The sequence below is a fragment of the Hemicordylus capensis genome, chromosome 3, assembly GCF_027244095.1.
Source record: "Hemicordylus capensis ecotype Gifberg chromosome 3, rHemCap1.1.pri, whole genome shotgun sequence".
In the NCBI taxonomy this organism is placed as follows: domain Eukaryota; kingdom Metazoa; phylum Chordata; class Lepidosauria; order Squamata; family Cordylidae; genus Hemicordylus; species Hemicordylus capensis.
Genome location: NC_069659.1, coordinates 259,535,270 through 259,558,145, shown reverse-complemented (window position 1 = coordinate 259,558,145; position 22,876 = coordinate 259,535,270). Strand labels below are relative to the sequence as shown.

At 41.4% G+C, this 22,876-nt stretch overlaps 1 protein-coding gene across 12 annotated transcripts in view; it reads right to left on the bottom strand.

Annotated features, from left to right (window-relative positions):
* Positions 1–22,876, bottom strand: part of DHX32 (DEAH-box helicase 32 (putative)) — an 80,332-nt gene that overhangs the window by 25,991 nt on the left and 31,465 nt on the right. For 10 of the 12 annotated variants that reach the window (XR_008320334.1, XM_053312856.1, XM_053312860.1 and 7 more), the window contains 4 exons: positions 19,854–20,226; positions 17,439–17,678; positions 13,354–13,453; positions 13,104–13,262 (listed from right to left, as the gene is read on the bottom strand). Coding sequence is in view for 11 of the 12 variants with exons in the window: in XM_053312856.1 (XP_053168831.1) it covers positions 13,104–13,262; positions 13,354–13,453; positions 17,439–17,678; positions 19,854–20,226 (872 nt within the window). In the remaining variant the exon portion in view is untranslated. Of the gene's footprint in view, positions 1–13,103; positions 13,263–13,353; positions 13,454–17,438; positions 17,679–19,853; positions 20,227–20,358; positions 20,480–22,876 lie in introns of those variants that run through there. The other 2 variants (XM_053312858.1, XM_053312850.1) reach the window with 2 other exon arrangements.

The following is a 22,876-nucleotide window of genomic DNA, read 5'->3' as shown; positions in this document are numbered from 1 at the left end:
AATCCTCCAATGCGGGTTGACATGCTAAGTTCAGAGTGGAGAGCTGGTCTACCCAGCGGCCCCAATCAGTAGACCAGCTCTCCCCAGAAAAACAGGCCTCAAAATGGTGCTCAAAACACTCAATACATTTCAAGGCTGATTTGTTGAAAAAGCTGTCTTGGCCGTTGTTTCAACGAATCCATTTCGTGCACATCTCTACTAGAAAGTAGCCAGTGTTACATAATGAATAGTGGGAGATTCTCATGAAATTACAGGCATTTGCCTCATTTATCTCTCAGATAAACTAGAGGCATATATTAGTAAGGCTAATACTATTGCACACAAAACAAGCCTCATTGGGGAAGGATGCAAAGGGATCACTTGCTATCACCTATTTAAATGGATAGCCTCATTGCCAAGCAAAAAGGCAGACAGAGGGTATCAAAAAGTATGCAAAATACTATTAGAGAACCCTACTGAAATAAAATAAAAGCCCAATTAAAATCAATTATAATAAGAACAATCCAGATTATTGTTTTACATTAATACCTTAACTTGGATTTTCAAAAGTCAGTTTAAATGCATGGGTTTTATTCTGAAATCACTAATCAAATGAAGTGCTGTGTTTAGTGATCAAGACAAGGAATAAGGTTTAAATACATGAAGAGCAAGAAAAGGCAAGAATAAATTGGCTATTTCTAGAGTAGAGATTAGGAACTGAAATATGAGCAGAGTAGATTTCCATTTTGATATCAGAAAAAAAACTTGCTATTTGTACAAGTAATTGGTAATGAAAATTGAGAACCTCAATATCTGGTGGTTGTACAGAAGAGGTTGTGTGAGTATGGCAGAACTGAGGTCAAAGAACTCTTACCTGGGCTGAAACCATCCTTGCAAATTTCATTAATCCCAACTTTAGGGATTATAGTAAGCATGTGTATTCATTTTTTTGAACAAAATGAGAGAAAAACAAATGGAGACCATTTGGTAAAGTTTCTATTTGTTCCAGAACAAATATGATGTTAAATGAGTATGAATGAGTTTGGGCTTTGAAACTCATTCATTACCCATTTTATTTAATTTTTCAATTTTCTAAAATCATACTTCTGTAGTTTTTGCTATTATTTGTGTCAGTGGTGATAGGCTATAATGAGGCTGTTCACATGAGCAGCCCTACTTCACTCGCACAGCCTTTCCCATGTAAGACTGCTGAGGAGTGCAGGATGAGACCCAATCCTGGCACTGCCTTGCAGGGTAGCCCAATTTTTTTACTCAGGCTATTACTGAGGTAGGTACCCAGTTGTACGTCTGCTAGGACGGCCTGCCCAAGCAGCCACAGAGCTGGGCGCCTATAGTGGTGCATTGTGGGATTTGTGAAGGCTGGGCTGTATTTCTCCAGCCTCCAGATCACTGTGCTTTTCCTTGCAGAGTTGCTTGTGTGGGTTCACGAGGAGCTCTACCAAGAAGACAAGGAGGATTGTCTGGGGGGAAGGTAGGTGTGATCCTGCACATCCCTAGATTATATGGTCGTGCATATTACCATACAGCCTAGCAGGCATGGAGGGCTGCTGGGGAGGCCTGTCAGCTCCTGCCTGCCTTCCTGCACATAATCTCCTCCAGTTTGCTCTACTGCTTGCTGTGGCACACAAGTGGCACTGCGGCAAGTGGCTGAGCAGAGAGCCAAAGGAGGAAGTCCGGCATCCCACAATAAGTGCATTGAGGAATCCTCCCTCAGCTGGGAGCTCTTGTTGCCTGGCTTGGTATATGCTCGGGCTGCGTGCAGACCAAGCATGCACACAACCCCAGTGCCATGATTAAGGGCACGCTCAGACCCTTAACCCTGGCTAAAGGCTGGGTTAAAAAGTAGGGTTGGGCAGATCGGGAGTGCTGGGATTGGGAACGTTCCCAGCATTCCACGTGAGCAGCCTTACCAAGGCTGGGCTGACCTAACCTGAGTTAGGCTGCTTGTGAGAATAGCCTCTATATCTGATATTGTGATAAGTGACACAAACAAAATGCCTAAATGCCGAGGTCCATTTAATTCTATATAATAATTAAATCATAGTATTCTCCATTTTTGTTTATACTGGTGGTTTACAGAGCAAACTTTGCCATATATGAAGGTAGGGCTCAAACTGTTTCCTACTACGGTATATTTTCCAATGGCGCTACCAAAAAGCTAAAGGGGATTGTCTCCTTTAAGCTATCTTCTTATTGTTTTCCACAGTCTTGTCCAAACGGATTCCCTCATGTTTCCCTGCCCCCCCCCCAAAAAAACACAAACTTGTTTCCATCTCACAGACACTTGGCATGCTTATTACATTGGGACCTTTGGTTCTCCAGCAGGACTGGAATGCTTGTTCTAGGGGTCCTGCCACACCCAGCCTCTATGTGCAGGCTTGCACCTGCCTGGAATATGGAGCTGGCTGACTGTTGTGATTGAAAAGGGATCTCTTCCTTCTCTGGGCAACCCTGGAATTTTCTCTGGTCAAGCGGTGTTTGTTAACAAGCTGCTGCTATTTAGGATGCCAGGAGAGTTGAGCCCCTAGCTGTGGGAGCTCTGATGCTTGTGACTGCAGGTATCAGTAGCTGCCCTGCTTTGTGCTGTATTAGAATGGCACTTCTTCCTGCTTGCATTTCCCTGGAAAAACACAGCTCCTGCCTGTGTTTGGGTTGTGTGAGGATTCAGTCCTCTGCATCAGATGATTTGAAGTAGTCAAGTGACACCCTGATGATGTTCATCTAATCACATCTTGACTGGTGCATTCAGTGCATGACTAATGTTGGAGTGTCGTCAGGAGTGATGTGATTAAAGGGTGGTGACAAAACTGCTAGGGCATTTGTGCGTGTGATCATTGTTGCTACATTGCCTCTTTTTTCATTAGTGCTATCATAGTACTTTTGATGTTGCTGTGGGAAGAGTTTGGTTGTTCTAGTCAAGCAGGCCAGCTCAACATAGGCCCCCCAGCTGGTTTTGGACTACATCTCCCATAATTTCCAGAAACAGTGGCCAATATCCAGGGATTATGGGAGTTGTAGGCCAACATCTACAGGAAAGCCAAAGTTGAGCAGCCCTGTTCTAGAGACAGCCATCTTTACTGGACCACAGGATTTCCCTGTAAGGCTGCAATCCTGTAAACCTTTACTTGGAAGTAATTCACATCAACTAACTTTTGAGTGCACACATGTAGGACTGGGCTGCATGTTGGATTTGAGAACTGCCAACTGAGCAGAGAGGCACCTTTTTAAAATAGTGATTCTCTTATATTTAGCAGGGGAGAGCAACTATCGCTATCCAACCCCAACACAGCATTTCTTCAGGAGCTGTTGCTGGTGTCTATTATGTTTCCATTTAGATTGTGAGCCCTTTGAGGGCAGGCAACCATCATATTTATTTACTATTTTTTAGTAAATAAATGTATTCATTTCTTTATTCTTTATTTACTACTTATTTATTCTGTATAATCCACTTTGAGCACTTTTGTTGAAGAGTGGTATATTCATATTGGTGGTGGTAGTAGTGGTGGTAGTAGTAGTAGTAGAGGAACTGTTACCAAACGGGGGGTTTCTGACAAATTAGCTTACAATATGCAGCAAAGATTTCATGTGCTTATCTAGAGATCTACGTTATATTATTAGAATTCCAGTCCCTGCCTACACAGCATGAAGAAGAGAGAACATTTATTAGCTAGCCTGCAAGGTTTAATGTGATAAAAGATGAGTCCTTGAGAAAGTCAAAGCATCAAAGAAGAAAACAGGTTGGACACTTGAAGAAAAAAAAAGTTTGAGAGTTTTATCACTGAGCCATGAAATGAAAAGTAACAGCTGATGAATGGGAGAAACCAAGAGTTGGTGACATAAAATAGAGATGCAAGATTTAGAAGGTGGAGAGCATGAATGGCTACTGAGTCTTCAAAGTAATTACCAGCGAATCATGGCAAGCTAATTTCTATAAATCAATAAAGCAGTTTGTATTGTGAGCTGAATATATGGCTATTGTCCTTAGAAGCATCTGGCTCTGCAGCCAATTCTAGTCCCTAGGGAGTCTTACTGCTTTGCATTTTTATCTCTCTGAGTTGGTTGCTCTGAGACTGGGAAACAGGAATGACTCTAGGCTTTTGCCTCAGTATTATAATAATAAAAAAGTACTTGGTTTTTTTATTATATTAGAAAGGACAAGTTAATAAATGCAGATTATACAGGTGAAGGAACAGTAATAAAATAAAAGAAAACCTTGAATAGGATTTTCAGATATTAGTCTGCATTTGAAGACACAAATGCAGCCAATAAAAAAGTCATTGTAAAAATGGCAAAGGTTCATATGAGAATTCTTTATGGTATTGTTCAGATTTAAATAAAGCTTGTCATAAATAAAGGAAACAAAAACAACTTCCATGTTTAAGTCTGAAAGGCTTTTCTTTAAAGACACAGGGACATGTAATGCTTTATAAAGAAGGTTTTTAAGAACATGCAGTGTCATTTTTATTATGGCTGGTCTGCCAAGGTCAGCACTACTGGAGCCAAGAGGCAAACTTCATTCAGGGCTTTGTGAATCAAGTGCTTTCACAGCCACAGTACAGCAAAAAAGAAAGTCAAAGAATATTTCAAAACTGTATCACCCCCCCCCGTGCCCCACCATTTGTTCCTGTCCTAAAAAGGCTGAAAGCTAGAAAGAAACACAAGGAAGACACCAGCAACAGCCACTGCAAATATACTTATAGGGACAGTTGCCCCCACACCCCACTCAGCTGGGACAGTTGCTCCCCCCTTGCTAAATATAACAGAGTCACCCCTTTAAAAAGTGCCTCTTTTCCCAGTTAGCAGGGGCAAAGTTAGCAGACTTTTAAATATGGAGAAAGGAGAAGAATTTGTCCAACAACACATGTCTTTGGACTAAAGTAAAAGCAAGGTGTGCCGTCAGGTCAATTTCGACTCCTGGCGCCCACAGAGCCCTGTGGTTTACTTTGGTAGAATACAGGAGGGGGTTGCCATTGCCTCCTCCCATGCAGTAGGAGATGATGCCTTTTAGAGACATGTTAAAAATTCCACTTCTCTAAGGATGACTTTAAGTAAATCACTGGCTCAGTTCAGAGCAAAACACCAAGCCATGATTTGCTGCTACAAGAATGAGCCAGGAAGGAGTCTTGGGCTCACATACTCGCTCTCTAGTTGTGTGCTCAGAATAACTAGTTATGTCCTGATGTTTGGTGAATTATACTTTGCCTTTACATCTGAACTGAGAAATGATGGTTTATGCTTGCCCTGCAAACCAGGATCGTCAGCCAAATCAAACCTAGTTTACAGGGCAAGTGCAAACCAATGAGAGCCTTAAGCAGAGTCCACAGAAACTGATGTGCTTTTACTGTGCCAACCCGCTGGCCTTGTAGTTTGGTACACACTTTGACTTCTCCACATTAAACGAAGGGATGGGTCATCAACCAGCAAACAGTGAGCTATATTATTGTTTTGGTTTAGCTAATGTCTTCTTTTGGCTATTCTGCAGGAGAGGTCCGTCTGCATTTGTTACCAGCTCATCTGGTGGCTACTCAGGGACAGGCCTTCTCTGTTGCTGCCCCAAAGCTTTGGAATGCGCTCCTTAGTGAAATAAGAGCCTCCCCATCTCTGACAATTTTTTTAAGTCTTTAAAGACACACCTGTTCACCCAGGCTTTTAACTGATACTGTTTTGATTGTTTTTAATGTTGTTTTAGAATATTGTTTTGAAAATTTTAAATTGTCATTTTAAAAAATTCTTATTTTTGTTTTTAACTATTTTTTTAATGTTGCTTTTATTTTGTTGTAAACTGCCCAGAGATGTAAGTTTTGGGTGGTATAAAATATGTTAAATAATAAATAAATAAATAAATAAATAAATGAATGGTTGACATGAAAGTAGCTTTCCAAAACTGAGGCCCGTGCCACACAATCAGGCCTGCACAACATAAGGCCTGGGGGCCAAATACATCCCACAGAGGATTTTTTTTTTTTTTTTGCTGGCCTGCAGGTAGGAATATCCTGTAGCAACAGCAGGAGCCATGAAGAGCTTTTGGCCCGTCCTACTGATGAGCAGCAATGGCTCAATGCAGTTGGCTGCTTGAGATCAGATGCTGCTCACCCCTGAGTTGGAACTCACTGATATCATCCCTCCCCTGATCTTTCCCCCTGATTCCATCTCTCTGCCCCCTCACTTTAATTAATATTTTTAATAATTTTACTGTAATAAATAATGTGCTGAAAATTGATCACATCCCCTGCACACCAAGTCATGGTTGGTTCCAGCCCACTGGGGCATTTGAGTAGTGCAGCCCTATGAAGGATACTGCTTTTCTCTTCTACTCCATGTATAGGGAACATCTGTAGCTTGAGCCTTCAGTACTAGTACTACTTTGAATTACTGTGCTGTGAGGTGGTATTCCTTTTGCATTCCTTTTAATTTGTATAGCATGAGCGCACCTAGGTAATTTTGAAGACCAGACCTGAAGGGTTGCAGAGCCCCCCCCCCCGCTGCTTCAGGGCGGGCGGGGAGTTAAATCTGGGTTTTTTAATGGTACCTTTTAACTGTCTGTGTACAATGGGGGCGCCCATTCAAGGGGAGACCAAGGTGGGGGGAGGCAGTGGCTTCAAGAGCTTCTTCCCTGAGCCCACCTGCCACTAAAATAACAGATCGGGCCATTTTCAAGAGAACCCCTAAATGGCCCGAAAATCGCCCTATCTGTCATTTGGGAGGCAGGTGGGCTCAGAGAAGGAGCTCTTGCCACCACCAACCCCACCTTGGTCTCCCCTCAAGTGGCCCCCCTGGCCCCCCATCCCAGCCACACAGGGGTGGATGCTTAAAAGTTTTATTAAAAAGTTTAACTGGAGTGTCCAGCGTGGAGCAGTGGTGGCAACAGGAGACCACAGACCTAATCCCCAAGGCCCATGGCTAAATCTGCCTCGGGCAGCCCTGGATTAACCATTAAGCAAAATAAGCATATGCTTAGGGCATCAAGTGAAGGGGGGCACCACAGAGTTTCCCCACTAGCTATCATGCCCTTCTCTTTCACTGAACATAAGAACGGCCCTGCTGGATCAGGCCCAAGGCCCATCTAGTCCAGCATCCTGTTTCACACAGTGGCCTACCAGATGCTGCTGGAAGCCTACAGGCAGGAGTTGAGGACATGCCCTCTCTCCTGCTGTTACTCCCTTGCAAGTCAGAGGCATCCTCCCATTGAGGCTGGAGGTGGCCTATAGCCCTTAAACTAGTAGCCATTGATAGACCTCTCCTCCATGAAGTTATCCAAACCCCTCTTAAAGCCATCCAGTTAGCTGGCTGTCACCACATCTTGTGGCAGAGAATTCCACAAGTGGATTATGCTTTGTGTGAAAAAGTACTTCCGTTTGTTGGTCCTAGATTCCCTGGCAATCAATTTCATGTGATGACCCCTGGTTCTAGTGTTATGTGAGAGGGAGAAGAATTTCTCTCTCTCCACTTTCTCCACATCATGCATGATTTTATAGATCTCTATCATGTCTCCCCGCAGTCGTATTTTTTCTAAACTAAATAGCTCCAGGTGTTGTAGCCTTGCCTCATAAGAAAGGTGCTTTAGGCCCCTGATCATCTTGGTTGCCTGCTTCTGCACCTTTTTCAGTTCTACAATGTCCTTTTTTAGGTGCAGTGACCAGAATTGTATGCAGTACTCCAGGTGTAGCCGCACCATCATTTTGTATAAGGGCATTATAATATTAGCACTTTTATTTTCAGTTCCATTCCTAATGATTCCTAGCATGGAATTAGCCTTTTTCACAACTGCCGCACATTGAGTCAACACTTTCAATGAGCTGTCCACCACGACCCCAAGATTTATCTCCTGGTCAGTCACTGACAGCTCAGATCCCATCAGCATATACTTAGAAGTTGGGGTTTTTTGTCCCAATGTGCATCACTTTACACTTGCCAACACTGAACCACATTTGCCACATTTTGTCACCCACTCCCCCAGTTTGGAGAGATCCTTTTGGAGCTCCTCACAATCAGTTTTGGATTTCACTACACGGAAGAGTTTGGTATCACCTGCAAATTTGGCCACCTTGCTGCTTACCCCAACTTCTAGATCATTTATGAATAAATTAAAAAGCACCGGTCCTAGTACAGATCCCTGGGGGACCCCACTTCTTACCTCCCTCCATTGTGAAAACTCTCCATTTATACCTACCCTCTGTTTCCTGTCCTTCAACCAGTTAGCAATCCACACATGTACTTGTCCCCTTATCCCATGGCTGCTAAGTTTCCTCAGGAGTCTTTGATGAGGAACTTTGTCGAAAACCTTTTGGAAGTCCAGGTATACTATGTCAACTGGTTCACCTTGTATGGGCAAGTTACATTTTCTACTTTCCAGTACTCTGGTACAGAGTCTGATTGAAGAGATAAGTTATATATTTTGGCAAGGAAGTCGGCAATTTCACATTTGAGTTCTTTGAGGACTCTTGGATGGATGCCATTCGGCCCATTCGGCCATTGCGATTTGTTAGTTTTCAGTTTTTCCAGACAGTTTACATCATCTCCTGTCACTTCTATCTAAAGTGACAAGAGATGTCACTTCATCCTCGAAAAGCCTGTTTCAGGAACAAGTATATGCTCAGTATCAGGGGCGTAGCAAGGTTGGAGTGGGCCCAGAGACAAGATTTTAAAACGGGCCCTTCGCTGATATACACAACACACTTCACAATATATAGTGCGCTCACACTCACATCCCCATTATGAATATGGTGAATATCTAGTTCACATTGAATCTAGTTTTTTTACTCTTTGCTACTGCCAATCTCCAAGAGACTCAACATAATTCATAGGGGGTGCAACACGGGCAGGTGGGGAGTCATGCAACATGCCTCTGAGGGGGCCCTCGAGGCAGTGGGGCCCCAAGATGACTGTCTCCCTTTGCCTAATGGTAGTTACGCCCCTGATCAGTATCCTCTGCCGTGAAGACAGACACAAATAACTCATTTATTATTATTATTATTATTATTATTATTAATAATAATTCGATTTCTATACTGCCCTTCCAAAATGGCTCAGGGTGGTTTACATAGACAAATAACAAACAAATAAGATGGCTCCCTGTCCCCAAAGGGCTCACATTCTAAAAAGAAACATAAGATAGACACCAGCAACTGTCACTGGAAGTACTGTGCTGGGGGTAGATAGGGCCAGTTACTCTCCCCCTGCTAAATAAAGAGAATCACCATGGTAAAAGGTGCCTCTTTGCCCAGTTAGCAGGGGTTTCTCTGCAACCTCCATATCCTCCTTAATGATCCCTTTCACTCCCTCATTGTCTAAGGGTCCAACCGCCTCCCTGGCAGGTTTCCTGCTTCTGATGTATTTAAAGAAGTTTTTGTTATTCCCCTTGATACTTTTAGCTAAATGTTCCTCAAACTCTCTTTTCGCCTCTCTTTGTCACCTTGCATTTCATTGCTACACTCAACTTTAGTCAATTTTTTGTAATTGTTTTTATCTGCCATCTTCTACTTTACTCTGCATTGTTCAAAAACCTTTTCTTTGGCTTGGTGAGCAACTAACGTTTTGAGAACTACTGAACTATGCATCTGAAGTAAAAAGTCGTTATTTGTGAAAGATTACTGTAAAGAGCAGTACAAAATATTGCTAAAACTTCACATAAAAGATTATCATATGTTATGATGTCTGACCTTGAAGTTGAAATTTTTTTTTCAATCATTCCTTCTGTGGTGGCTGTTTATAAGAAATTGTTGTGTTTTACCTTAAAAGATCTAGAAGATTTTACTTATTTATAAGTAAATAATTTGCTTGAGTCTTAATGTCTTGTCAGTTAAGCAATGGAGGGGGCTGAGGGCGGGGTACCATTGTTGGACTGTGCTTAGGGCATCAGTTGCCCTTAATCTGGCCCTGGCCTCAGGTATAGCATTCTACCTCCAGTGAACTCAAAAGTACACTTTAGGCGGTAAGGCTGACTTGCCCAAGATCATAATCGAGTTTTTGCATATGCAAACCTAACACTTCAACTTCTCAGCTAATTTCTTCCTTTTACTTTAAACATGGACTAAATAAACCAAAAGCTGCAGCCCAAATTGGCTTATGTAAGCTGAAATGGGGCCATATTATATGTATTCACTCACCAGGCATGGTCAAGACTCACCAGGCCTGACAAAACAAACTATGGTTTGAGATAAGCATTTTCATTCCAATCTCTTACAATAGGGCTCTAATGAGAACATGGAGTCCTCCACCACATACAAAGGCTTCCTCGACTTTTTTTTTTAATGGAAAAGGACCTATATCATTTTTTGTACAAAGAAATCTGTTGCCAGGTGCACATTATATGTAAAAAGTGAAATTTGCTATTTGGAAATGTGTATACCATTATAAATTATGCTATTTTGTTTTTACATGGGAATAGGTCTCGAAGTACAAGAAGTAATGTATGAAGCGGCCCTAGTTCAGAAATCAAAAGGGAGGTAATGCAGTACCACTACTGAAGGCTATTTAAGGTAGTAATACATTCATCATGCTGAGAGTGAGTCAATTTTTAACAAAGTTAAGATGAAGTACACTTGGAAGGCATACTGGTAGCTGTAATAGATTTCTAAAATGGCATTGCAGAGGAATTTGGCCAGAGAAGAAGCTGAACCAATTCTCTCTGAAAAAATTAAGGCCCTTGATCAGCTGCAGTTCAGAACAATACTTCCTTCTGAAGGAGAGGCAATTTCTTATACTTTTCTTCACTACTTACACTGAAAACATTTGCCCCCATATCACTGAGCTGCAACTCCAAGACATTAAGCAGAGCTACAGTCTTATGCCTAGCTACCCAGAATTAGTCCCATTGTGGTTAATGGAAGGGTGTAGATCCCCCCAACTATCTGAGGAGTTCCCCTCTCATTTTACTGACCTCCCCCTGCCAAACCTAATAAACCATATCTCCCCTTTCTTCCCCAACCATGCCTAATAACCCATGTCTCCCCACAAAAGTGTCTTTCCTCTCCTTAAACAAATGCAAGTGAGAAGGTGCTCTTCAAGCTTTCCCTCTGTCTGTGCCTGAGTTATTTGACCTGCAAAACCACACACAATAGCTGGAGTCCATGAGCAAAGAGCACACTATCAAGGCATGTTAATGCTTAATGGAGAAAACTGGAGATATTTCATTGCTGCCACTTTTGCCCTGAATTCCAACTCTTTTTAAAAAAATGTATCTAAAAGTGATTTCACCATCCTAGTGATAGAACAAGTTGTCTTTATTGGGAAGATAATAGAGATTCTTGAGACTGGATTTGGTCCGTTTGTTGTTCAGCTGAGTCCGCTCAAGCAATGAAATAAGTATAGAAAATAAGTTCACTCTTTAGAAAAGGACATCTGGCCAGGGAGAGGTGGTTGGCGGGAGATGCTCTGTAATTGGACCTGGGCAGTCAAGAGAGACTCCTTGCAATATCTGGATTAGTTAAAGGTCCTGCATTTTCTAACAAAAATCACTGGTTGTGAGGACAAGTGATAATAAAATCAATAAAGTTAATAATATCCAGTTTGACCTTGCTTTACTCTTCAGCTGATTTGCTTCCATTTGAAACTAAACACACAAAATCCATCTTTAAATTACCCTAGTTAGAAGTGAAAGCAGACATAGTGCTTCCTGCAAGCCATGCCAGAAGAGATGATTTGAATGACAATGTTGGAAGCCAGTCCTATCCAGGGGAAGAATTAAGTCGTGCTCCTCACCATCTTTTGAAAGCAACCCTTCTTTGTGCAGGAAAATGCTACCTTCCCTGACTTTTCCTGGCTTTTAAAAGGCACTTTTAATAATAATAATAATAATAATAATAATAATAATAATAATAATAGGTTAAAACAAGAGAGATAAATGCAACAAATCTGGGACACTGAAATACAAAAGAAGTGCTTGTTACAGAATGAAAAGGGTAATTGGAATACTCCATCTTGGTAAAAGCCAGCCACAGTCATTTGTGGATGTGCAGATCCCATAAGTGTTTTTATGTAGCATTGCCATTAAATAAATAATTGGCTTCAATTACACATTTTCTTTAGCAATTGTTAAACACTAACAGAGAGCACCTGCTAAAGGATAAAATGGACAGCCTGAGGCTATAACAACAAATAAGACCAGCTTAACATCATAATCCTCCTGACATTGCTTACATGTATGGCCACTGCTGCAGAACAGCCTGGCAATCTCAAGTGCTCAACCCCTGGCATTTTCAGATAAAAGGATCTCATGTAGCAAGGCTGTTAAAGATCTCTGACTGAGAGACCTTGCAGAACCAGTGCTGGTCAGAGAGAAGAAGAAGTACTGGACTAGATGTGCCAATGGTTTGAGTCATATGTTGAAACTAGATATTACGGTAAACATGCAGTTGCTGCCAAAAAGAGCAGACACCTGTCTAGGCCCACTGTGTAACATTTCTTACAAGTGACTTGTGTTCTCACATCATGACGTTCTGCATATCCCCATTCCTGCTCCACTGTCAACACATCTCAGAAACAATGTATAACTGGGAAAGGTGAGAAAGAGGCAACCAAAATGATCGAAGGGTTAGAGCACCTTCCCTGTGAGGAAAGGGTACGAAATATGGGGCTTTTTAGTTTAGAAGAAAGATGACATATGGCAAACATGACAGAGGTTTATAAGCTATGCAAAGTTCTATGAAGTTGGATAGAATGAAATCTTTCATAATACTAGAACCCAGGTTCATCCAGTGAAACTGACTGGCAGGAGATTCACGACATTCAAAAGGAAATACTTCTCCACACAGCGTATCATTGGTTTATGGAACGCACTGCCACAAATGTGATGGACACGAGCTTAGATGGCTTTAAAAGGGGATAACACAAAAGGGGAAGACGCATATATTAATGGCTATTAGTCATGATGGTTATATGGTAGCTCTAAGTTCAGAGGCAGGATGCAAAGAGAAACCTGCAGGTTCAGAGAGATGCCTGCAGCTGCTCATCTCTCCCAAGGTAGCCCCAACTCATATTTAAATTATTGTTCCACACAATTATAAGTAGTAGCAAAGTAGCAAAAAAAGCAAGAGAAAAGTAAAATTCATCTAAGGAAGAAGTGTTTGCAACCACTCCAGAATGTATATAACATTTAATATTACCTGGCCTATCAATGAAGTCACAGTGGCCTAGGCCTGCTATATCCATCCTTTTTAGAAAAAGAACCAAGCTGGTCAGGCTGGATTCCTGAATTCTGACTGGTGGAAAGGGCTTCATTTCCTTGTGTGAGAATTCTTCAGGGTAGAGACAAAAACACTTGCCTGCCAGAGAATTCAACAATAGTTTTGCTTTACATAGTATCTTGTGATAGTCATGGTTACTTAATGCTGACAAAGTTTGGGTATTTTTTACCTGATGAAGATATGCCCAGAATTTGCTTACGCATCTCAGCTTGGCTTTTGCTAATGGGCTGTATCACAGCCATGTCTGCTCTGATTCGAGGATTGTATACCTAGCAAAATGAAAAGGAACATATTTTATTTATTTATTTATTTATTATATTTTTATATCACCCCAAACTTACATCTCTGGGTGGTTTACAACAGAATAAAATCAGAAAGTAAAACATTAGTTAAAACAAAAACAAAAAGTTTAAAACATTACAAAAAATTAAAATTATTAAAACAATATTTTTTAAAAAGCATTAAAACAGATGCATCTTTAAAGACTTTAAAAAGCTGTTAGAGATGGGCAGGCTCTTATTTCACTAGGGAGCGCATTCCAAAGCCTCCGGGCAGCAGCGGAGAAGGCCCGTCCCTAAGCAGCCACCAGACGAGCTGCTGGCAAATACAGACGGACCTCTCCAGATGATCTCAGTGGGCGGTTGGGTTCATGACGAAGAAGACGTTCTCTTAAATACCCAGGGCCCAAGCTGTTTAGAGCTTTATAGGTTATAATCAACACTTTGTATTTGGCCCGGAAACATATCGGCAGCCAGTGTAGCTCCTTCAATACAAAAGTTATATGGTCTCTCCGAGATGACCCAGAGACTAACCTGGCTGCCGCATTCTGGACCAACTGTCGTTTCCGGACTACATACAAAGGCAGCTCCACATAGAGCCCATTGCAGTAATCCAGTCTGGAGGTTACCAGCAGATGTACCACTGTTTTGAGGTCATTCATCTCAAGAAACGGACGCAGCTGGCGTATCAGCCGAAGCTGATAGAAGGCACTTCTGGCCACCGCCTCAACCTGGGAGACCAGGGAGAGGCTCGGATCCAGAAGCACCCCTAGACTGCGTACCTGTTCCTTCTGGGGAAGTGTGACCACATCCAGAACAGGCAGCTCAAAATCATCTCTTGAGTTCCGACCCCGGACAATTAGTACCTCCATCTACCAGGCCTTCTACAACAACCCCCCTGACATTTAATCTGAGCCTGTCAGGCAAGGGTCAAGAGAACAGATGGTAGGCCACACCGTTCCAACCAGCTTGTCCATATCCTCAGGAGTCACAAACTGGAACTGATCCAACCTAATAACACGAGGAGTTGCTGGACACCTCCACATCAGACACTGAAGTAATTGTGGAGATGGAGTCTAAGTTGGCCCGAATAAGAGAGATTTCCCCCCACAACGAATTCTTTAAACACATCACAGTGGGTAATTGATGTTTCCAGATTCTGATTCAAAGGAGGAGGGGCACATACTAGCCCTCTCACAACCCTGAACAACCCCACTGGACGTGAACTTGTGGATGGTGGTTTTTTAAAAAAACCCTGAGCAAACAGCATATGGATCTGCAGTGGGCTTTTGCGTGGAAGGTTTCCCCACCCCCATATTTTATAAGATGTGTGACTGCAAATTAATTTCCTTTCCACAATATTGTTATTATTCCACTTGTCTTGAAATGGAAAACCAAACGTGCTTTGATAAATTGCCAGAAACACAAGTAGATAGATCCACATTTGCAGGCAGTTCTATGGGCTGTTGGGATGAATGAGAGTTGGTCCCATATACCCCTCCCTCTCACCTCCATACATGTTACTTGTGTTCTGGAGTATGAGTAACTTTCATTGAGTGGAGGGAGGGAACTGGATGAGGAAAAGGAAGACTTCCCATTTGTTCTAATGCCCATTACTATCATCATCATCATCATCATCATGGAATACTTATATACCACTCTTAAACAAAAAAGTTCACAAAGCAGTTTAGAGAAGATGGTTCCACAATACAATAAAAAATAAACACCAGCAACTGCCACTGGAAAGAACACTATGCTGGGCTGAATAGGGACAGCTGCTACTGTCTCTCTGCTGAAAATGAGAATCAGCACTTTAAAAAATGCTCATCTGTCCAGTTAGCTAGTACTGCAGAGGTGCCTATGCATTCACATTAGTGTGGGCGTGTGGCAAGGAAGCACTATTTAACTATGGGAATGAGCTACATGCAGGCACTGTGCCTGGAGTGAAATGGATCATTCCCACGAGGGGCGTAGCAAGGTTGGAGTGGACCCAGAGACAAGATCTTAAAATGCGCCCCCTCACTGAAGCTCAGCTCATGAAGTAAAAAAATCTTAAATGAGGCTGAATTGTGGTAACAAAAAGCATAGTGATATAGATATAGATATATAGATATAGATATAGATATATAGCGCATCATTCCTTGATGCAAACAGATTGGCTCCCTGTACTGACACAAACAAGATCTTTGCAGGGAAACCATTTTCAAACTGCTGAAAAACAGTTTCAGGGCACATGATCTGAAATCTTAATGCTACCTGAAGTAACATGGAGTTACTGAGACAGTAGTTGTAATAGCATTGTAAACATTGCCTCTGATCAAGGTGGGTTCCCATGACCATGTTTTTCACCGGATGATTTAAATCAACAAATAATCAACGTGATTATTTCAAACATATCATACCACCGCATGTATGGAATTCTGAACTGGCTGAATGGCTATTTCAACATCCCTGTACATACTTCACTTGTTTGTCTCTTACACAAAGCATATAAGTAAGTAGCCTAGGCCTGCTTCCACACTAACCCTTTTCTCTAGAATTTCCATGCTTTGTCAGTGACTTTCTACAGAGCATGGGAGGAGAGCTGGTCTTGTGGTAACACAAGCATGAATTGTCACCTTTGCTAAGCAGGGTACACCCTGGTTTGCATATGAATGGGAGACCACATGTGAACACCATAAGATATTCCCCTAAGGGGATGGGGCTACTAGTCTATGTATACAATACTGAGCTAGATAGACCAATAGTCTGAATCAGTATAAGGCAGCATCCTATGTTCTTATGTTCCTATGATCCATTACATCATTTTCAAATCACAATTTTCCATTAAGGTCATACACACAAAGGGCTGGCGGGGAAGGAGGAGAGCTGGTCTTGTGGTAGCAAGCATGAATTGTCCCCTTTGCTAAGCAGGGTCTGTCCTGGTTTGCATTGAATGGGAGACATTTATGAGCACTGTAAGATATTCCCCTCAGGAATGGGGCCCCTCTGGGAAGAGCATCTGCATGCTTGTATGCAGAAGGATCCATTTATTTATTTATTATTTCTCTGTGTAAAGTGCCCTGAGCCATTTTTGGAAGGGCAGTATAGAAATATAAACAAACAAACAAACAAACAAACAAATAAATATTTCCATCCCTGGCATCTCCAAGATAGGGCTGAGAGAGACTCCTGCCTGCAACCTTGGAGAAGCTGCTGCCAGTCTGTGAAGACAATACTGAGCTAGATAGACCAATGGTCTGACTCAGTATAAGGCAGCTTCATATTTCCCTAAGCAGGCTCCTGCCTGTCTTCCCACACAGGAGGCAAGGAGGTGAAGAAAAAGGGTGAAGAAACCCCCCCAGAGGAAATCAGTAGTTTAAGACCCCTCCCAAACAGAAACTGACATGGGACAATTCAAAGAGAAGCTACTTAAGGGGTAAATTATTCATGACACTAATCCCCCAGCCAGCATCAATAGAAAGAAATAAAACAGACTGAACCTGCAAGCAAAATATATCTGATGTTTCCAGGAACCTTTGCTGAATGGACTTACTTATAAGAGTGTACAGAAGTGTATAGAAGGATCATGTATAGTGTATAGAAGGATCTTGGCCATGCAGAAAGGCATTGCTAATTAATATAGTGCTATGTTAAATGCTGTGGAGAACTTCCATTTTAATTCTAGTAATGATGGAAAAGCAATGGGCTCCAGTGTGGAAGCACCCTAGACTGGGGTTTGTAATTGAAATTAAATCAGGTAAGGTTGGCAAACTTAAAATTTAGGAAAATATAGTTTAGCATCTGCATTAAGATCACACACTATTCAATGCTTTTCTAATTTGGGAAAACAAGTAAGAAAATTATGACTATAAAATATACTCCGCAAGACCGCCACCATTATCTATGTACAAAATATAGAAGAGCACATGAAACCTCAAATTCTAGACATGTTTTGTCTCATTGACAACTAGTTAACTCTTGTTATTTTACTTACCTTTCTTCTCTCTATCCCTGTATCTATAAGAAAGGCCACAGTTTTAATCCAAACCAAAGATTCCCCAAAGCTTGTGGTTAGCAGCACCTTCCTTCTGTAACTTTGGCAAGGCTTTTCTTTATTTGGCATGAGGATTTTCTCTCTTCCACTGGGATAGAGAGGAATAGGGACCAATTCACCAAGATCAGGATTTAAATTAGGTCCCTCTTGTTGAATAATCTGGTAGGCTTTTCTAATTTCCTATAAACAGTGAAGAAGACATTTTTCATGAGCATTAGAACAGGCACAATGTACCAATTTTGAATCTATTCTGTTCTTTTAATGGATGTTATTTCCATGTTAAGCTTTAATGGCAAAAATATAACAGTCATGATGCTGATTAAATTGGGAAAACTGTAACAGAACTATGCATAGAAATCTGAAACATTGTCATGTGGTAATTATGTTTCTTGAAGAATTTATTTGAGCCCAGGAATAGTTCCCTTCATTTTCTAAAATGCAAATGAACAGATTTCTGTCATTTGACAGTCTATCATAGCTACACCAATCTCTCAGGCAGACACTCTAATATCCATAACAATACATTAACATGTTACTTGAACGGTAATACTGAAAAATTATAACATAGATTTCCATTATCAGTGTGCTCCACAAACTCTGCCCAGAAATAGTAAGAATTAATTTGGAAGAATCTCTATCTAGTTCGCTTTGAAAATGCTATTATGTTCTTAGTCTAGTTAGAATTTAAAGTATAAAAATGCTATAAACCGTGTATGGAAGTGACTAATTTTTCTTTATCGCTATTAGAATAATTGCACATATAGGGGAATTGTAAATTTATTTTATAGCATTCTTCCCAGTGTCAGACAAACTCTCTGGGGGTAATAAAAATCAATAAAATGCTAAAGAAACCATTAATTGAAAATTAACTTTAAGAATTTAAAGGCACAGAAAAACTAAAATTCTACAGAATAAAATAAGCTCCAAAGTCTTTGCTAAATTATGTCATTCTTCTTCCCGCCTATAAAAATTATAGTTTGCAAGATATATAGAAAAAAGTAAGATGTGATTTAAAATGTACTTCCCCCCTCTACAGGCATCTAAAAAATCTCTAAAGAGCACTTACATAGTGCTCACTTTTTTCAAGTGCCTTTTCATGTTAAAGCAATGCAAACAGCAACAAAATGTTGTCCCAGGTTATTCATATTTGTTTCTGAGGGCAGCACTTTTCAAGCTGTATTATAAAGAATCCTGAAGTCAGGCAATCTGAAAACCATGGTTGTAGATTAAACCATGGTTGTCTAGATTAAGACTGGTGGTAGCAACAGTAGTTGCAGTCACAGCATTTCTTCTTGGGCCATGGTGACGGATACCACCATGCAATACTCTTATTTCAAATTTTAGGCGTGGTTCACATAAGCATTTGAATCTAGGTTTAAAAGTAGGTAGCCAACATTAGTGTGAGTCTGAACCCACACCAGTCTCAGATTCAGTTTGGGATACAAACCTAAAATGGTAATCAAGATGTGGGTTCACACAATCACGCTAAAGTTGGTTACTGACTTTAAACCCAGATTCGAACGATTGTATGACCAATCAGTTATAAGATGGCTCTCTCTATGGTTCTTTTCTAGTGTATTTAGACCCCAGTAAATTTGCCATTGGATTACCACAGGAATGAGAAATGAGCTCAGCTATGGAACCTCTTTTCAGTATCTGGTCTGGAATATGAGAACTAATAATAAAGAAGAGAGTGCTCTGAATTTATTACATCACTGAATAATCAAAATCCTCTCCACAAACATAGGTTAAAAAGCTGGGCTTCTAGGGTAGAAGAAAATGCCAAGCAGGCATGAGCCCCAGCTCTTTTCATCTAGAAACGTACTATGAGGTAAATGGTAGCCCCTCATTTCTCCCTCTGCTAAAACACCCTCATTTCTCCCTCTCCTAAATTCTGAAACAATGGCTTGGATCCTAGGATCCTACTGCATAAGCAAAAGACACTACTGCTTATGCATAGGAAGTGCCGCTTTCCCCCTTATTTACAGACTCCTCTGGACCTCAAAAAGTGCTCTGGAGAACTCCTGACCTTCTGGAACCAGTTTTGGGGAAGCATGGAGGGAGCTGAAAACCATGGGTGGATTGGTGATCCACCACAGAAGAGTAAAAGGACCTTCTTCTGCTCATGCTGTGAAATCTTTGGATCCAAGGTACTGTATTAGTGCTAGAGGGAAACCCTATATTAAGTGAGTTGCTGCTGGAGCCTCTTGAAAGTAACTTGCTCTTCTTCACATAGCACATTCTTGGTTGGTCAAATTTCAGATGTAGGTTTTGATGGCCTATGGAAATAGCTCACCCCAGAGTAGAAGAGCAAGTATGCAAATATTACTTCACAAGATTAAATGAACTACTTACTTGTTCACAGGCTAGAAAGACCACAATGTCACCTCTCTCTTTGGAATTATGAATCTCAAAAAGCAGCTTTAATGCAGATAGGAAATGATCTTCCTGAATGCCACATGTATACACAACTTCAGTCTGGTATTTGCTTTCCACCTTTATGAGAGAGACACAGTCATAATCTGCCTGAAGTTTGCTAGATGTTTGAGGAGATGCCATTATAATTAGCTTCAGCTCTGGTCTTAATATCAACACATCTTTAAGAAGTCCAAGTAATACATCTGTTGGGACAGTTCTTTCATGTACGTCATCTAAAATGATGATTCCGTAATTGGTCAGAAGGGGGTTGGACATCATTTCTCTCTGTAGCATGTCATCTGTACTATATCTGTAAGTATGCAAAACAAGGAAAAGTCATAATGTAAAAGTAAACTTCGGTGAAGACATAGGCTGGCATAAGCAACATAAAGTCTCCAGGCTACATGTTACCTGTAAAGACATTTTCTTTAGAATGACTCACCTACTAAAAGTGAGTTGCCACATAGCAGCAGAAGTGAGCCATTCAGGCATGGGTGAAGGAAGTATGGCAGACTGTAAATGCCCCGTCAGGTTAATGTTGTTATAGCTGCTAGTATCCACGATCCAATGCATATAGGGGTGGATCTTATCTATTGACAAAATGTGCAGTGTTCACTTTAAATTTCTCAGTCAGCCATGTTGTCTCATTTTGTGTGCCTACTGTGTCCCTCTATTGTTCCCTGTTGCTCTTGCCTGCAGTCTGCTGCTGCTTTAAGAGTTGTGAGGTAGGCAATGGTAGCACCAACCTCAAAGAACAAATGAAAAGCCCAGATCTTTAAAAATATTAATATTAATAAGGCAGGAGCCACTAAGCATGCTTACTTTTGTTTTGCAAAGTTGGTGGTCCTAGGAATGCCCTATAAGCCAATTACAGGGGGACTAGGCTGATTAACTCATCAGGCAGCCAATCAGAGTGCCCAGAGGGTGGGGAAGTCTTTTTCCTTTAGCTGGTCAGAATAATCCAATCACCATTTTGGTCAGAGAGCAGGTTGGCTGGCTGGCTATTGGTAAATCTGATCTTTTGCTGGTTTCTTTGTTTGTGTGCGTTTGGGGAGGAATGCAACCTTTGCTTTCTGTCCCTTGTTCTCTGATCTGATCTTTATGTGAAGCATTATGGCCCATTTCCAAATGACATGCCATAAAACCTTGGAAGGAACAGCAAACTGTAAGACTGGACTAATTAGATTAGAAACTGGTATAAGAAGCCAGAAATTTCTTTTAGGGCGTATGCATTGGATTTCTAGTCCAAACTGCTTTTCAAATAATTGCAGAAGTGGCTTTCCATGTGGGTGTGTGTAGAGAAGGAATGGATTCTGTTGGAAGGAAAATAATTTTAAAAATTCATTTGCTATGCAGAGAGCTAACCAGGTTTTTCTCTGGATTGTGGCCAGTATATGTAACATTAATAGGTCCCCTGGGGGTTATGGTTCATTGGGCAAAGATTAAGGAAGTGATCTCTATTTAAAAAAACATTTGTTGCTTGCTAAGATGGACACCCAGGCTAAGCGGTGGGCACCCAAGACGGGCAGAGAGTGGCACCCAGCTGTTCAGAAGGCATGGAGTAGGGAGAGGGTGCATCTTTACTTCCCATGGTGCCGTCTATTACAGGAGATGGTTCATAGCTGCTGCAAATATTATTGAAAAACCTGCCATTTTTCTATTATTTATGTATGCATTTTTTAAATAGGGAGGCAGAGCTTGCCTTGTAGCTTCAGAATGTAGTTGTTCTCCACTTTTGTAGCTGGTCTCTGCTTTACCCATGGCTTATATAGATTTATTTACTTTTACATATATATCCTGTGCTTCCTCCAAGAAGCCCAGAGTGGTGCACATGGATACATTTATCCTCCCAACAGCCCTAAGAGGAAAGCTATGCTGAGAGATAAGTGACTGTCCCAGAGGCACCCAGTGAGTTTGATGGCTGAATGGGTATTTGAACTTGGATTCCCCAAGTCTAGTCTGGCACTCTGACCACTGTACCACTCTGGCTCAGAGTTGTTTCTTCTTCCTGTTGTTGTTGTTGTTATTCATTTTTGAAATAATCAGGCAGACAGAGCTGCTGTGATGACTTCAGAATGCATTTACTCTCTACAGAAGCAGCCTTTTGTAGCTGATCCATGCTTTACTTGTGGCTTGCACAGTTATTTTCCTGTGTGTGTGCCTGTGTTTTGGTGCATGTGCCTGTGTTTTGATTCTGCCACGTTAGATAAAAATCTACACACTACTGTAGTCCTGTTAAGCACTATAAACAACCAACGTTTTCCATATTTATCTGCATCTCTGCAGATGTGTAATTGAGATTTGTGTGTTTGTGTGTGTATATTTTGATCTCACGCAGCTACAAATCTACACTTTGCCAGTTATTGCTAATGCACTCGCCTAATCCTGACTCTACTTTCACAGCTGTCCACAATTGGCTCCACCTCTCACTAGCTGTGGCACCACCCATCACCTGCCCTGCCTAGTGCCCCCCCCCCCCGTTCAAGGAACCAGCAGCCACCACTGTGTGCAAAGGTAGCTTGATTCATCTCCAGCAGGGGTGTAGCTATAATTGAATGAATGGGTTCAAAGAAACTGGGGCTCCCAGCTCCTGAGGGCCCCCCAGCTCCAACCCTCCTTATTTTCTTCATTAACTCCCTCACTCTGAGGTGCCGCCAGGAGAGGGGTGAACACGGGCCCTCTCTCCCCTGGCTACGCCCCTGATCTCCAGTGACCACAGAGTAAGTCTTATACATCCATAATCATGTGCTGAATTGTGGGCATAAGAGTTTATTTGCATTCAGGAAAATATTGTTCAAAAGTCTAACTCTTTTTGCAGACTAGGGCTTCAAGTGCTATAGAATCAAACTTGAAGAAATACTTCCATTTGCTTACAAATTAAATTTATTTGTAGCCTCTTCATCATCCCATACAGCTTCCAGCTAAGGCCCAGGTACTCCTATGCAACACTAGAATGTACA